General features: G+C 42.5%; 1 protein-coding gene across 1 annotated transcript; it reads left to right on the forward strand.

Annotated features, from left to right (window-relative positions):
- Window positions 1-114: 114 nt before the first annotated feature.
- clta (clathrin, light chain A) lies at window positions 115-15,015 on the forward strand. The gene is made up of 5 exons (XM_080759406.1): window positions 115-489; window positions 2,722-2,750; window positions 3,919-4,036; window positions 4,226-4,337; window positions 13,747-15,015. Exons 1-5 carry the CDS (start codon window positions 294-296, stop codon window positions 13,916-13,918), a joined length of 627 nt encoding a protein of 208 aa, XP_080615532.1. The 5' UTR covers window positions 115-293; the 3' UTR covers window positions 13,919-15,015.
- Window positions 15,016-16,727: the final 1,712 nt, after the last annotated feature.

Genomic DNA, 16,727 nt, shown 5'->3' on the forward strand with positions numbered 1-16,727 from the left:
TAATATAGGAAACATTTTTCGGGAAAAGGAAACAGAGTTTGTGACATCACTGACCTGACCTTGGCAATGCACCACTAGTATTCCAGCGTTATCTCCGGCCGCTCTACTGTGTGACAGTGTCCACTCTCCTCCCCTCTGGATGTGTTGAGCTAATCGCCTCGGCTCGGTCAAGGCACGGATATACACCTGCAAGCTGCTTCGCCCACTGTCCTCCTCCCCGGTCTATCGTTTCATATATCCCCGTGGCGTAGTAGTAGAATAGATCGACCGATCTTCCATTATTTATATTAGAAATGGACGACTTCGACATGCTCAGCGCCCCGGCAGCAGGTAACGGCGTCGGGGGCTCCGAGGATGTGGACCCCGCCGCAGCCTTCCTGGCCCAGCAGGAGAGCGAGATAGCGGGCATCGAGAACGACGAGGGCTTCAGCATCCTGGACGGAGGAGAGGTGCCCCAGTCCCTGGACCTGGCCGGGGGGGACGCCGTGGGTGAGCAGAGGAGAGCACATAAGCCTAAGAGGCTGAATTATGGTAGAGATGCATAATGCATTTTTCGATTGGGACATTTTCAATGTCAGAATCGATAAAAATACATCTACGAGAGTCTACTCTAAATCTTAGGCTGCCGCTACACTCGTACAGAGCACGGTCTGACTCTGAACACCGCCATTCAGCATAATAAATGCAACACAATCAATAACGAATAAAACAAACACCAGGCAAATCTCCTCGCCGAAAAGAGAAAATCTACAAGCTCACAACGCGACGCATTGTGATGCGGTGTGAGCTTGTAGATCTGCCATCTTGGACAGGGGTTTGCTTGCTAGGGGGCTCAAGTGGCGTTTTTTGATCGAGAAATTGACGCGACTATTAAACGACGATGCGTTTTTTGTGTTTGTAATTTCATGATACGACAGATATTTACAGATGTTGGTGTCAAGTTCACCAAGGGGGGGGGGGGGGGGGATACACCACTCAAAAGGGTCGTGCCATCCATTCATCACGTACAATGTCGCTTGCCGAGAAGAACTGATAGTCCTGACCAACGCGACGCATCACCTTCTACATACATGATCAGTTTCTTGTCGGCAAGCGTCATTGTCGTGTGACATATCACACACGACACTACGTTACTCTACTATAATGTGTTTTATGAGACAACGTTGCTTAGAAACTGATAACACAGATGCCAGTGTGTGTGGTGTTGTCAGCCAGGTGAGCTTTGCTAGCCGTTAGCATGTTAGCCGAACGTGCTAACGTCAGCTAGCTCGGGGGTAAGCGATGATGAGGTTCATTCATGTCACAACAAATGTAATAATAGTTAAATGAAATAGTTTCTCATTTAGCCGGCCCCTTCTTTAAGAATCACTGAGCTGGCTAGTGGAGAGAGAACTGGTTGATTGCCATATGTTTGGTACTACTATAAACACTGCCTGCATTTTAAAAGAATGAATGGGAGTCAGCCAAGATAGCCTACTGTCATTCATTGATTTGACATGTATAAAACCTGCTAACTGTCTGTGCTGGTGGATACGATACCACATAGTGACAGTATACATAGTCACTATAGTTAGCGACCTTTGGCCGCACTTTACTGTCACATCACATCACAAGTTCACACCGGGTACTACATTGTAAAAGAGAGAGAGGGTGGAATTATGTTTGTGCACGGCTAGCTTCCCATGAATTGCAGTTATATTTTAAATGTATAATAAGAGTTAGTTCTGGTCCATAGCTCTAATGCGCAAATGTATTAGAGCTATGGACTAGACACGAGAGCTAGATTATCCTAATATCAAAGTGTGTGTGTGTGTGTGTGTGTGTGTGTGTGTGTGTGTGTGTGCGCTTCAGGCTCCTACGCAAATAAACAACTTAGAAATAACACAAATGGCATCAGATGATATCAAATGTGATATATGCATAAAATGTATGGCAGTGTATCCACAGTCTTCTATACATATGAGTGATTCCCAGATTCAAGGCATTTTCATTTAATCACGCTAAGCAGTGCACCTTCTATAGGAAGTGTGAGGTACTTATTGTGCAACCATGTTGACCAGAAGTGCTGGCATGTCCTATTGTAATTCATGGAAAATTGTTAGATGAAGAAATTGTATGCATCACAGTCACACATCCATCAGCCAATGTAACAATACACACATCTATGAATACATAGGCCTGCAAAATATGCAATATGATGTATTCAAACAGGGAACCTTCAAGATTAGTTTACTGTTTGTTTAAAAAGTCAATACATAAACTTAGAATTGTCTGGAGTGAAAATAGCCTGGTACACATAGGCTAGCCTGGTACATTTTTCCTGTTTTGTTTTGACTCTTGTTTTTTCCCTGTTTGTATATGGACCCATTGTGTCTGAAATAACGTTTTCAATCAATAGCATTTGTATCATAACTTTGGATTATGTATGGGTCACTCGTATTAATGCCAACCCGGTATTCTGGCGCACACTTACAAATGGTAGTTTGTACAGTACCACAAGGAAATGAGTTGGGATTCTCCCTTTGCCCTTTAAATAAAAAAGACCCAGATTTGCGCCTTTTTAAAATAAGTTATTATATAATATTAACCCATTCAGGCCTGACGGGGTTAATATAATATGTTTAAGTTGTGACATGTCATATATCACATGTGTTTTGAAAAGTGATGTGTGATGCTTTATGTTTCTAATCGATAATGAATACGGTTTTCCCTCCTTTCTAGATTCAGCTGTAAATGGAGAACTTCATGAGGTAATGCTTGGTTCCCTTGGATAACATTACTGTTCTCAACTGAGCAAATAAATGCCCAGTCAATATGTTCCCCACTATTATCATTAATACTTCATATCTATTTCTCCTTTTCCTTTTATATTGAAGCCATGCAAACACTTGGGATAATATATTTTATTCTGTTGTCATGTAGTGGCAAACAAATGCATTGTATGCATCCACTATAAAGTAGCTAGTAGAACATTTTGGTTGTCTCTGAATTTTATAGTTCTTCTACTGTATATATTTATTTAATATTCTACCTGTTTGAGAACTTGCTGTGTAAATATATATTTTCTTATATATTTTTCACTGCAATGTTGAATGTACCAACACTGCAACAAATTCCTCACATGTGTGCTTATACAGTCCTTGCTAATTAAATGGCTTGGATTCTAAACTAATTCAGATTGTTTTCAGTAAGACATTTCCATTTTGTATTTTTGTTTTCCTTTAAATCTTGCAACATTCACATGAAGGTGTAATACTTTGAATGTTGTAAATCTTTGTAAGTTGTAAATTGCTGACAGGATAGTAGGAGCAGTAGAAGGGAAAACAGATGCCAAGTCATCTCTCTGTAACAATTGACTTAACTCTCTGGCTGGTCAAACATCCTCCTTCCTGTGTTGTCATCCTTTCACTGTCCATCCTTTTGCACTGTCAGGGCTTTTCTAGAAGTTTAGTTTATACCAGGCTAGGCTTGCTTTATGTTGATTATAAAATACCTTTAGTATCAAATCCAAAGGAACTGCGACCTGGCGAGTTCATTTGGGGACTTTTTTTTTTTATTTGTTCAAGAAGTGGAGCCCTGTTTGAGTTACCAAGTGACTGACTGATTAGAAACAACTGTTATTGGTGTTCAGTCATTTTGGGGAGAATGACACCCTTCAAAAACAAATCAATTTTAGAAACATTGTGCAAGCTGCAGACGATACACAACGCATTGTTTCATTTTGTCATTTATATGAGAAACTCAGAAGAGTTCATTAGTCGGGGAAAGAGACTCCTAGCTATACTGTATGTATTTGAGTTTGAGAGAGAGAGTATTTTTGTATTGTTGAAGAGACACATTAATTTTTCTCTTGGTGTTAAGAGAAACCCTTGACTGTAATTTACTGAAATGCTGGTCTGTTGTCTCTAATTTCGTTAGGCGAGCAACGGTCCATCAGATGCCTACGCAGCGATCTCCTCTGCTGACAGACTGCAGGCTGAACCAGAGAGCCTGCGCAAGTGGAGAGAGGAGCAGAGGGAGAGACTGGAGGCACTAGGTAAGCACTCCACATTAGACTTCTGTAGGCAAACTGACAACTTGGAACACTTGTGTGATATGAATCCCATAAGCCTCGTTGGTAAAGCTTAGCTGGCCCACCAGCCACACGTTTCACGATTAAAAAAAATGGGTGTAATGGGTCAACCAACCTCTCCAACCACCTCTTTTTCTTTTCTAACCCCCCCAGATGCCAACTCCCGTCAGCAGGAGGCAGAGTGGAAGGAGAAGGCCAAAGTGGAGCTTGAAGAATGGCACACCAGACAGAACGAGCAGCTTGAGAAGACCAAAGTCAACAACAGGTACTGCCTTCACACTGACGTACATAATTTACGGTATGTTACACTTGACTAGCCCTTACCCGTTGTGAAATACTTGCCGCCTCGTGGCCGCGGGGGTACGGCGCCCTGTGGCCGACGGCCGTGGGGGGGTACTGCGCCCTGGGTGCGTCTTCGCATTTTCACGAATACATTCATTATTAATGCATAATTTGTTAAATTGGAAAAAGGGCTTCGTTAAGACCTCCATATTATTATGGTCAATGCCCGTGTGAAAAGTGGGAGTGATTAGTGCAGGCAGTGAGGAGCTACGGCAGTCACAGTGACAGACAGACAGACAGACAGACACACATTCAGACATTGTCAGAATTATGATGATGATGATTATAGTATGATGATGTAACTGCACAGTGAAGGAGGAAGACATAGCAAGTACAAAACAAATAACATGGTGCACAAGTTGGAGGGATTGATACAATTTGGCACAGGATAAATGTCATGTACAAGATACAAGAGACAAATAATATCAAGGCATTAGTTTTATTATTTGACATACTCAGTCATCACAAATGTTTGGCCCTACTTAGCCTTGTCCTACATTAGGACTTCGTTTCTTGTGCTTCATAATTCAGTCTGTTTTTATTGTAACACATTTTCTAAGGGTGGCTAATGGCACCATAATCTGCCGCAGTGGAACCTAAACGACAATTAACTCCACGCATGAAATGATATGTAATTCAGGTGATCATGAAGGGCATGTAAAAGGTGAAACAAATGGTGTATGATGAGCAAGGTGGATATGCAAGGGGTAATGGAAATTAACCCATTTTGGAGGGGAACCCCTTTTGGTGCTATTTTTGACATGGAAACATAGCTTTTTCAGAAAAGATGATGTAGAACACATTTTTTTAATCTGATCTCAGGTCAAAATGGGTTAAAAACATGAGCAATTCCTCTATACTACCGTAATTCAATAGTGGTACAGCACTGACGGAACATGATCGCTGTTATCAGAGAAAATGTGAAAGCATAATGTATCTGAATTCCCCTATGATGAAGCACAACCAACTGTAGTTGTAATAACGTTATGAGTCTGTTTTGATTATAATGCCGTTTCTAAGAATGGTTATAGCACTTTAATCTGTATTAGAATCATCATTCAGGAAAAAACACAGACTGTTGTGGAAAAAACTAAAATAATAATAATAATAAAAACTACAGTCATGCCCAAGCACTACTGCAGTATAAAAAAAAGTGATTTTAGTAAAGGTGAAACAGTCTATGAATGTTAGTATTATAATAGATTTCATAGAGTTCAACTTGGCTCATTAGATATTTAATAAATATCATTGGATGTGAGTGCTGATTACGCACTTTCATATAAATTATTGTAAATAATGGCTTTGTTGACTGTTTGAGGGAGTGGTTTCACAATTATTTTTGCAGTCTCAGCTGTACATGCAGCTTTTGATTAGGAAACGCATTTGTGGGCACTTAGCGAATACAGATTCCTGTCTTTTATGCATAGGTTTCAGTGATGTGAATTTCCATTAAGTAATTATAACATTCGCCAGACATATTTTAGCTTCCAGTTAGTGACCCTGTCATATATATATATATATATATATATATACAGCCTTCACTGCTCCTTACATACTTGGAAGAGATTGTGAAGTTTATCTTAATCGTGAACTGTAAAGATTGCACGTCTAAAGTCCCTAGACATGTTGCTTCCTGATTTATACTTCGCCGCTGTGGTGCGTGCTGCACCAAAAACGACAAGCTCAAGATTGCATTGCTACAAGCTCGTAGATTTACTGTGTGCCACCCCGGCACCCCCACATGCTCGTAGACGGGCCATTTACTGTGTGCCACCCCGGCACCCCCACATGCTCGTAGACGGGCCATTTACTGTGTGCCACCCCGGCACCCCCACATGCTCGTAGAGCGGCCATTTACTGTGTGCCACCCCGGCACCCCCACATGCTCGTAGACGGGCCATTTACTGTGTGCCACCCCGGCACCCCCACATGCTCGTAGACGGGCCATTTACTGTGTGCCACCCCGGCACCCCCACATGCTCGTAGAGCGGCCATTTACTGTGTGCCACCCCGGCACCCCCACATGCTCGTAGAGCGGCCATTTACTGTGTGCCACCCCGGCACCCCCACATGCTCGTAGACGGGCCATTTACTGTGTGCCACCCCGGCACCCCCACATGCTCGTAGACGGGCCATTTACTGTGTGCCACCCCGGCACCCCCACATGCTCGTAGAGCGGCCATTTACTGTGTGCCACCCCGGCACCCCCACATGCTCGTAGACGGGCCATTTACTGTGTGCCACCCCGGCACCCCCACATGCGCTAACTGGAAGGCTCGCCCAAAAACACCCTCGCCACCATTTTGTCCGTGGACCACTCGCCCCCAGCGGTTCTTGTGTTTGTTTTTCTGAGGATGAGTAAGAAGGAATTGGTTAGGTTTAGGAATCGGGTTAGGTTTTTGCACCGTTTTTTTTTTTTTGAGGTTACGTTTAGGAATAAGGTTATAGGTTTAGGCATAGTTTACTGAGGTTACATTTAGGAATACCAGTTTGGTGACTGTTCCGAGGTTGCCGGATTTGCCCTGGGGCGAGCATTTTGGTATTCCCACACGCGACTAAGCATGAATCAAGTCAATGACTGTAATTGACTAATGTGCTTATTTGCTGCTTTAGTTGTCCTTGAGCTGTATAGTACAACACTGACCTCCATCAATACCTGACACATTACATTCACACCATAACAAGGTTTGTCTGCTAAATGCCTAAATGATATTCTATTTTATTTAATCAGCGATTTTTTAATGTATTTTTATTTGTGTATAGATGGTGGTCTATGATGGAGGGCTACACACAGATCTTACTGTACTGTAAATGTCAAACATTTCAATTATATTATGTAAGCCTATTTCCTCTTCAAAACTATGTTTTTATTCTTCAAAACCCTAGAATCGGTCAACTTCGAACTGACTTAACACTTGATCCAGGTCTTGAAAATAACGGCAAAGGGCTAGAATGCTCTACTGAATGGATTGACTGCTCGTTGGTTCACTACATGAGCCAACAGATACAGGAGGGAGACAGCCAGACACATGATGGCACAGGTCCACTTATTAATAATGTACCAGATCCTCAGTAACATCCAGGATGTTATGTTGGAGATTGTGTTGAAAGAAATACTCAGGACTGAAAACATTGCTATGATTTCTTTCTTAAAAAAAACCAAACAAAAGATGATTTTTAACTCCGAAAACGTATTACCGGTAATCTCTTTATTTTCTCACATGTCAACTTCTGTGTTATTTCTCTCTGACCTTGCTCTAAATTGTCACAAGATATCTTTGTTTCTACTTTCTGAACGTTCCTTAATTCATGCTGACTAGTGACTCCTTATCACCCGAAATAAAACATTTGAATAACTAGCGATACCACATATCCTTTTTTTTTAAGAGGGCTAAGACGTTACTAATAAGTCTGAGTCTAAACTACAATATTTAATAATATCCCCCAGAGAATGACAGAGCCATATAAGGAAAGAGCTGCTTTGCAGGGAGATATTAGCCTGGCTAACACAACTCTGGTCTGGGACTGCATCCAGAGTGTTGGAGGTCTTCTTTGATCTTGTTATCATATTGCATAATGAATGCACTTCCTTTGTTTTCCTACACTGGTAGGATATCCCCATCTTGAAGCTAACAAATCATGATCCATGTATTGCCTCATGAAACCAATCCATATAATAGTGCCACAAGTCATGTCATTCTTCTATTAACTAAAGTCTAATTCGTACCTTGTCGCACGGCTGCTTCGTCCGACACAAAATGCTGTGTTTTCAACCGGAACAACTGCATTCCATTCAAACTATTAGAACAGAATATTGAAGAATAAATGGAGCCTACCCAGACCTAGCAGTACAGCTGGCTGACTGGGTACCATGCAGTTGGCATTAAGCCTGATATATACTTAATCGTACACTGATGTCGTCTCTTCACGACGCATTGTTGCCTGCCGAAATGATGCATTATGCAGTAGCCAACTAGGGAAGTATAGCCTGTGAACTCAAACATAAACCATGATGCTTTGCATTAATGTGTTATTAACTTGAATATGAGTGAGATGGATAGATAACATCTTTATTGATCTTCCAAGAGATCATAATTTCTTTCACCGCAGTAAGAAACGCAGGACTGAAGGAATAAGCTTCAGGAATTTACATTATACAATACGTGTAAACGAGTAGTATTAATTAAAGGTAATAAAAAGATGTGAGCAAAGTGTTCTCATACAGTAGTATAGAGACAGGATGCGGCTTAAACGTTTCACTATGTGTTGGTGCTCTGATAACCCCACTTTGCATTATCATGTTGACCTGTGTTGTCTTTCCTCCTCCTGCTCTTTTACCACTGTCTCTCTTCTCTCCTGCCTTCTCGCTGCTCTGTCATTCGCTGCTCTGGACGCTCTGGATGTTTGTCCAGGGTGCTGGACGAAGACTTCTACAAGCAGCCCTTCTCTGATCTCATTGGTTATGTGTATGTTGCTCCAACTAACATCCTCCTCCCCTCCTGGTTTCCTTTATTTCTGCTACGTTCCACACTTCCTCATCCAACCTTTGACCTTTCATCTTCTCAGTGACCCACCCCAACCCCAACCCCCACCACCCCCCCGTGCTCAACAATTCCTTTCCCCATCATGTTAATGAATTTGTATACTTTTAGTCCCTTACTTTGGGTGTTGTTAATTGCGTGGATGCTTAACAAATCTCAAAAGGTGTCAGGTTTATTATTATTATTATTGGACTGCTCATACAATATACGCATGTTAACCCATTCTGAACGGGAACCCATTTTGGTGATAGCATCATGTTATGCTTTAGCTATTGAAAAATAGCAGATCTACAAGCTCATAGCGCGCCACCGAGTGGCGCGCTACGAGCTTGTAGGTCTGCTATTTTTGAAAAATCGAAGAACGACTGACATTTCTAGAATCTGATCTCAGGTCAGAATGTGTTCATCAGGACCAGTGTGTGTCCAGTGGAAACCCTCGTATGAATCTGATCTCAGGTCAGAATGGGTTAATGTTTTTAAATTTACATTTTGAATGGTCTCCTACAGCGAATGAATGCACGTGGCCACGTGTCCATGGACCCTGAGCTCCCCTGTTGCTCACTGACATTAGAATTATGTTATTATAGAATTATTATTAATTTTGATTCTCTTATTGCCGTGCCCACGTTAATTTGCTCCCACTTTTGTTTTAATTTTCACGTCAAGCCAAATCCATTTCGCTCAAACCATCAATGACCCTTTTGTGTTTCTCTAACACTTACCCACTTGCCTGAATGTTAGTATGAACTGTCACAGAAACGATAGTTTATTTGGTTTAGTCTCACAACCGAATGAATTCACTTGACGAGTTACTGTGTTTTATTATGCTAATAGAACTTTGCCTTGTAGGTCTGTTGGAAGCAATTGTGTATCCAGCTGGAGCCGATGTTTCCATCACTCACTCGAGCCTAATTTATACTAGTTGTCCACAAAAACGAGCCTTGTGAGTTTGTAAATTGGCTATATCTGTGCAGGGCTGCGGGCACCATCTTAGACTGTAATGGGTTTCTTTTTGTGTAGTTGACAGAGATGTATCTCTTGCGTAGTCGTGAATAGTATACAATGTGCAGTGTAGGCAGTGTTCCTCGAGACCTACTTCCTTCCTCGGAATCTGTGTGCATTTTCCGCACGCACGCACACAGTGTGTGCGCACACACACAGTGTGTGCGCACACACACTTCCCTTTGCTTCTTCACTGATGTTGGGTAACGTAGTTACAGAACACATTTAAACATTCACTGAGAGGACATATACTCTGCATAGCTTGACAATTTAAGGACATTAAACAAACAAGCAAGCTAAACAAAATGTGCTATTCTAAAAGATAACACTTGCTTGAAGAAAATCATAATCTCAAAATCATAATCTCCAGTCCCATTTTCTTTTTCTCTGTATAGTGCCATTATGAAGCATTACGATGATTAAAATAATTATTAATAATAAAGGAAAATAACGATTTTCTTTTTAATGAGCATCGCTTACCGTTCCGTGGATACACAAATGCTCCAACCTGTGTTTTGTGCTTTACGTAGAATGTTAGCTGCTGTCTAGCTACTGCATTCCAACAGAATGACATGCTAATGTTGCCTATCTAGCAAGCGTAGCCTTAGCAATGGAGCCTTTAGTTTTGCCATTGGGTTCTATAAAAAAAAAAACAGTCTTGCAGGCACCGGGTGGCATTGTGGTGTTCACACAAAGTTATTGTTTATTATAAGTTTTAGTTTAATATATTTAATTTGACTTGAGTCTTTAAGAATAGAAGTCAGTTGATAACCACTTAAAGGGACACTTCACCCTTTTTGCAAAAAAATATATGTAAATTGTAAATGACGTTTAGGAGCTTTAGAACACTTTCCTGGGGGTCTTTATGTGTGTAATATGTGATTTTAGATTGTAGCAGTGAGCCTGTTGTCTCTGATGTCATGGACACTGGGCTCACTTCCTTCCTGGACTACATGTTGTCTCAGTAAGACAGCTCTCCCCCCTATCCACAAGGAGGAGCAGTGCACCAAATAAATTATGGGAATTGTAGTCCAGGAAGGTAGTGAGACCAGTGTCCATGACATCAGAGACAACAGGCTCACTGCTACAATCTAAAATATCTAAAACCACATATTACACACATAAATACCCCCAGGAAAGTGATCTAAAGCTTCTAAACGTCATTAACATATATTTTTTTGCAAAAAGGGTGAAGTGTCCCTTTAAGCCCTATATCATTATTTGTACCATGAATAGAATAATGTTTGCCTATAAGGACATGCTCATTATAGGAACACCATCTTTAATGCAGTTAAGAATAAAATGTGTCTTTTCATTAGCATTTGTTTTGGCTGTGCTAGGCACCAGATGTAGACCTACAAGTCAACTGAATTTACAAGCAACCACCATGTTCATATACAGTATAATAATTATTCTTAGTTTTTACGTTAAGGCCATTGCACACAGTCCAATTTGTTTTGCAACAAATAACTGACGGGTCAATAACCTAATCCTATAATGCAACCTACTCCTAAATTGTCATCTGACCTGTCATTTTCCAGTCTATCCAAATTCGATTTTGTTCAGATGTGTGACATCCGTATCGGACAAATAGAAATGTCATTGGACTCTGTGCAAGAGTCTGCTAGAGTGTTCTTTGTGTGCACACCTCACTGCAGCCTTAATTTGACCTTTTTTAGCAGTTAGTTTGATCCAGTGGCTCAAGGTCTCAATTCAAAATTCAATGAAATTCACTCGATATATTCAATTCAGAGCAGAATCTCTGACTTTGGTCCGTGTGACAAAAAGAATGGCCCAGGGAGGTGTGCGTAGGAGTGTGTGCCCCGAGTCCTCTTACCCGACCAATGGCATCACACAAAAGGCTGCCCGCGCTAAGCACCTGTTCACCAGTCTGTAGGAACATAGATCACTTTCGGGACGTGAAACAACGCTATAGAAGAGAGACTTTGAATGAGATGTTGCTTTTGCATGCTGGCTTTTGTCATCAGCATTGAGCTCATTTTTGTTGTCTTTCATTTCTCCCCCTCCCCGTTCTATCTCTTCTATACTCTGACTTGTGAAACTGATTCTCCCTGTTTTCTTTTCCTATGCACCTTTAAAGCACACACATTAACCATCCTTGCTACCGCCTAGACCAGTTAAGTAAAAATATAAAACCCCAGAACGTCCAAAAAACAAATCTCTATCCTTGTTAGGTGACGGTTAAACGGTGTTGCCTGTATTAGATTAAGCACTAGTAGTGACACAGATAGTTCGTGTTAGTTGTTTAGTTAAGTAGCATGTAGCTAGCTAGATCCACTGCCTAAGTACGAGCTGGTTGTAATCTTTCCCCTGTGATGTCGTGGTCCTGCTAGTAGTCCTGTGTGTATTTGTAGTTGGATGTGATCGTGAATGTTCATTGGCTTCTCATCCCCATCTTGCTGTGTGTATTGTGTATTATCAGTAGATGGGTTTGGGATGAGGGGTGGACGTATATTATTATTATTATTGGATGCATTATTTATTATCTTAACGCTAGTTACTAGACAATTAGTAGTCCATGGCAGTGGAATTGTTTTCTGTTATGGGTGGGGTAAAAGTGTGAGAGATCAGGTATTTTAACGCCATAATCTGTGGCTCGCATCTCAAAATGTTTTTTGTCTTTGTGATTGTGGTACCCTTCTATTTAAATGAAAATCTACTTGTTTTTTTGTTTTCAGTTTTTCTTGTATTTTCATTTCGGGGGTGTATGTGTGTGCGTGTGGTAAGCCCTGTGTATTAAAAAGTCCTCTTTTGGTTTGGTGGTTTGGTTAAGAATACATTGGTTAGTCCCAAATCAAAGCGATAACATTTTAAATGTTTCCCCCGGTCTTTGCTGCATTTCAAAACGGCCTGCTTCTTCAGCTGCAGCAAAATGCATGGCAAAGTAGGCTTTAGTAGTTTTGGGCTTGGTTAAAAAAAAAAAGAAAAGAACTACACCAGAACTTGCCTCAGTTGGTCCTTTTCAAACGAAGGACTAGTGTTCCAGGAGACCACATGGAACCTATGAGACCAAAGCAAGTTAAAGGTGTTGGGGCTCGACCCTCCCCCACACAGTACTGAATTTTTTAACCAACCAAAACGCTTAATAATAATCCTATTTGTTTTCAAGTTTGATTTATTATCATTTGATTTAATTTGGTAGGAATGTCATGACTCCATCCCCCTGAGACAGTCCAGTATAGGTGACTGTCTGCTGTGGTGTGTTAGAGGGCTGGGCGAGGGGGCATGCCACAGGGGACGAGTCTCATCTAGCTAGTGGATGTGGCTACAGATAGATGGATGTTTCTCTCTGTGTGGTCAGACTTTCGCCCTGAGGAAGACTCCGCTGAAGCAACAACACCGTGTCCTGCTCGCAGTGGCTGGCTGATCAATATTAAGTTCAACAGTAAAAGCACAAATTTGATTTAAAATAATTATTAATATCAAAGTGCCGAATCTATGATCCATCTTTGCGTCGGTTGTAGATCCCCCTAACGTCGAGGCTGTTGAAATAGTTTATGCTCATTTGAGCGTAGTAGTATTGCCAAAATATTCTATTTTATTACTTTTATTATCTTGGCTGGTATTTTGACCTCTCCTTGAGTATGACATAGGAGCAAAATGGCCATTGTGTGTGAATATGATCAGCTGGATGGTGGTTGGTGATCAGCAGACGACCCCCTCAGCGGTCTACATGTTGCTATCTGTGTCTTTTTGCCATTTGCCCCTCCCTCCACTAATACCCTTTCTCCTCTCCCTTCTTCTCCTCCTCCTCCTCTTCGTGTTTAGGGCGGCCGAGGAGGCCATGGTTTCAGACCTGGACGAGAACAACCCGGGGACGGAGTGGGAGCGCGTGGCGCGGCTCTGCGACTTCAACCCCAAGTCCAGCAAGCAGGCCAAAGACGTGTCGCGCATGCGCTCCGTGCTCATCTCACTGAAGCAGTCTCCGCTGGTCCGCTAGGCAGGGCTGTCATTCCATATCCTATACGTATTCCTACATACCAACAGAGGTACCCATCCACCTGCTGTCTGACATCTACAGACACAAGGGGGGCCTCGACACGACAACTGTCTATACCCATAACCATGTTCCTCCATGTTCTGTGTGCTAGTGTGATGTTATGAGTTCCATTGTGTCTCCTTTTTCCTTGTACTGTAGAGAATAGCCTCAAAGCCCCAACTCTCCAGCTGTTGGTCCTCTGAATGTTTCGTGTTTTTGTCTGCACATCTTCCACAGACCATGAGACCAATTTGAACCCTGCAGCTCCTATAGGCTCCGTGTGTAACTGTAGTCCCACCCAGGTTTCCAGAAGGTGGCATATACCCACCCTTAAGTCCTACTTTGTTTTATGACAAATAGCGGATCTACAAGCCTTGTGAGCTTGTAGATCTGTTATTTACGCTGAAATGACATGCCGCGTTTAAAGTGGTATTGTATGGAGACGATATATGAGAAGATGCTGCTGCACCCTAGTCAAGCGAAGCTATGGGAAACGGAATCAGAAACTGGTAATGGCACCTTCGGGGAAACCCAGGACGATGGTTACACACACACACACACACACACACACACACACACACTACAGAGCCTATTTCCCTCCCGTTTTAACATTCTGTCGCAGCCACAGGCCCCTAGTGTGTGTTAGAGATATGTGGGTCTGAGCTTTTGTGTGTTTACTGCGTTAGCATGTCGGAGGATAAGAGTGGAGAGTTGGGACACTTATAAAGGGAAGCCTTGATGATGGTTTTAATGCTGGGTGATTCCCTGGAACGACACTGCAAAATCTCCTCGTTGTTGAGCGCTATCGCTACCAAGAGACTGTGCTCTCACCTGTCACCTTTCAACCCCCTCTATCGCTACCAAGAGACTGTGCTCTCACCTGTCACCTTTCAACCCCCTCTCCAGATACTGTGCTCTCACCTGTCACCTTTCAACCCCCTCTATCGCTACCAAGATGCTGTGCTCTCACCTGTCACCTTTCAACCCCCTCTATCGCTACCAAGATACTGTGCTCTCACCTGTCCCCTTTCAACCCCCTCTCCAGATACTGTGCTCTCACCTGTCACCTTTCAACCCCCTCTCCAGATACTGTGCTCTCACCTGTCACCTTTCAACCCCCTCTCCAGATACTGTGCTCTCACCTGTCCCCTTTCAACCCCCTCTCCAGAGACTGTGCTCTCACCTGTCACCTTTCAACCCCCTCTCCAGAGACTGTGCTCTCACCTGTCACCTTTCAACCCCCTCTCCAGAGACTGTGCTCTCACCTGTCACCTTTCAACCCCCTCTCCAGAGACTGTGCTCTCACCTGTCACCTTTCAACCCCCTCTCCAGATACTGTGCTCTCACCTGTCACCTTTCAACCCCCTCTCCAGAGACTGTGCTCTCACCTGTCACCTTTCAACCCCCTCTCCAGAGACTGTGCTCTCACCTGTCACCTTTCAACCCCCTCTCCAGAGACTGTGCTCTCACCTGTCACCTTTCAACCCCCTCTCCAGAGACTGTGCTCTCACCTGTCACCTTTCAACCCCCTCTCCAGAGACTGTGCTCTCACCTGTCACCTTTCAACCCCCTCTCCAGAGACTGTGCTCTCACCTGTCACCTTTCAACCCCCTCCAGTGGTTCTCAAACGCTTCATTTCAAGCACCTCCAGAAGTCTTGAGTGTATGAATTCGTACACTCGGCGTTCGAGACCCTGTAAAGGTCCATTTGTAACACCCTCAAGGAACCCTGAGGGTCCCTTTACCTTCCTTTTGAGAACCATCGCTTTATATACTGACCAATGAGCATCCGCTGCCTCATCTTCTCCCAACCCTTCATCGCCTCATCTGTTTTTGTTCAACAAATCAAAAAATAGACGCACTCATTTTCCATTGCAGTTTCTTTTTAAGGGACCAAATTATGAAACAAAAATAACCCAAGTTTAGTGAGTGTACTTTGAACCGTGTAAAGCCAACTTGTGGCGTATAATAGTGTTAAAGCTTTCAGTCTATGCATTTCCTTTAAAAAAAAAAACTCCCACTACAGTTATCGGTCAGGAAGTGAACAAAAGTCCAGACATTACAATTAATGTGACCTTGTTTGTATGTGTGTTTAAACAATGATTTGTGTGCGTGTGTGTACTCTATATGCGTGTACCTATGTACATATACAGAGGGCAATATATATATAAATACAGTATACAAAACAATACACGTTTATGTCATGAGGATTAGACAAATTGTATTGTGGTCTTAAAGAGAACTAGCTGTTAGCCAACTGTTGCTTATTCGTGCGTGTTCATTGTCCATTTGATTTAATTGATATCAGTAAAAAAGTGAATGAAACTTGAATTCGTGTCATTTGTATCACCATAATGCATGATTGGGCTTTTACCTACGGCCATTGAAGGCGATACGATTGGATAAATAATACTGAACTATCTGTCTCCTGTATTACCGCTATTATTCCAATCCAACCTTCAAACCCTTCTGAAATTAAATATGTTGATCCTTCCCCTCCCTTTTGACCTGTCCATTCAAACTCTAGATCGGTCCACCCCTAAGTCATTAGCGCAGCCGGCGTTCTCAGCAGGCCCGAAAATTAAGGGTAGGGTCCGGTCCTAACTGGGCTGGCCCTTACAAATTATCACACATTTTACGCCCTAGCCGGCCGAACGCGTCAATTAAAAGCGAGACCTTACCCTTCTGTTGAGGTCGCTTCTCGCCGCCTTTACTTACTGTTTTGATAGCATAGTGTCAATATTTCAACCAAACAAACCAACCGTGATGAA

The sequence above is a fragment of the Protomyctophum bolini genome, assembly GCF_963924005.1.
Source record: "Protomyctophum bolini genome assembly, chromosome: 3".
NCBI lineage: Eukaryota > Metazoa > Chordata > Actinopteri > Myctophiformes > Myctophidae > Protomyctophum > Protomyctophum bolini.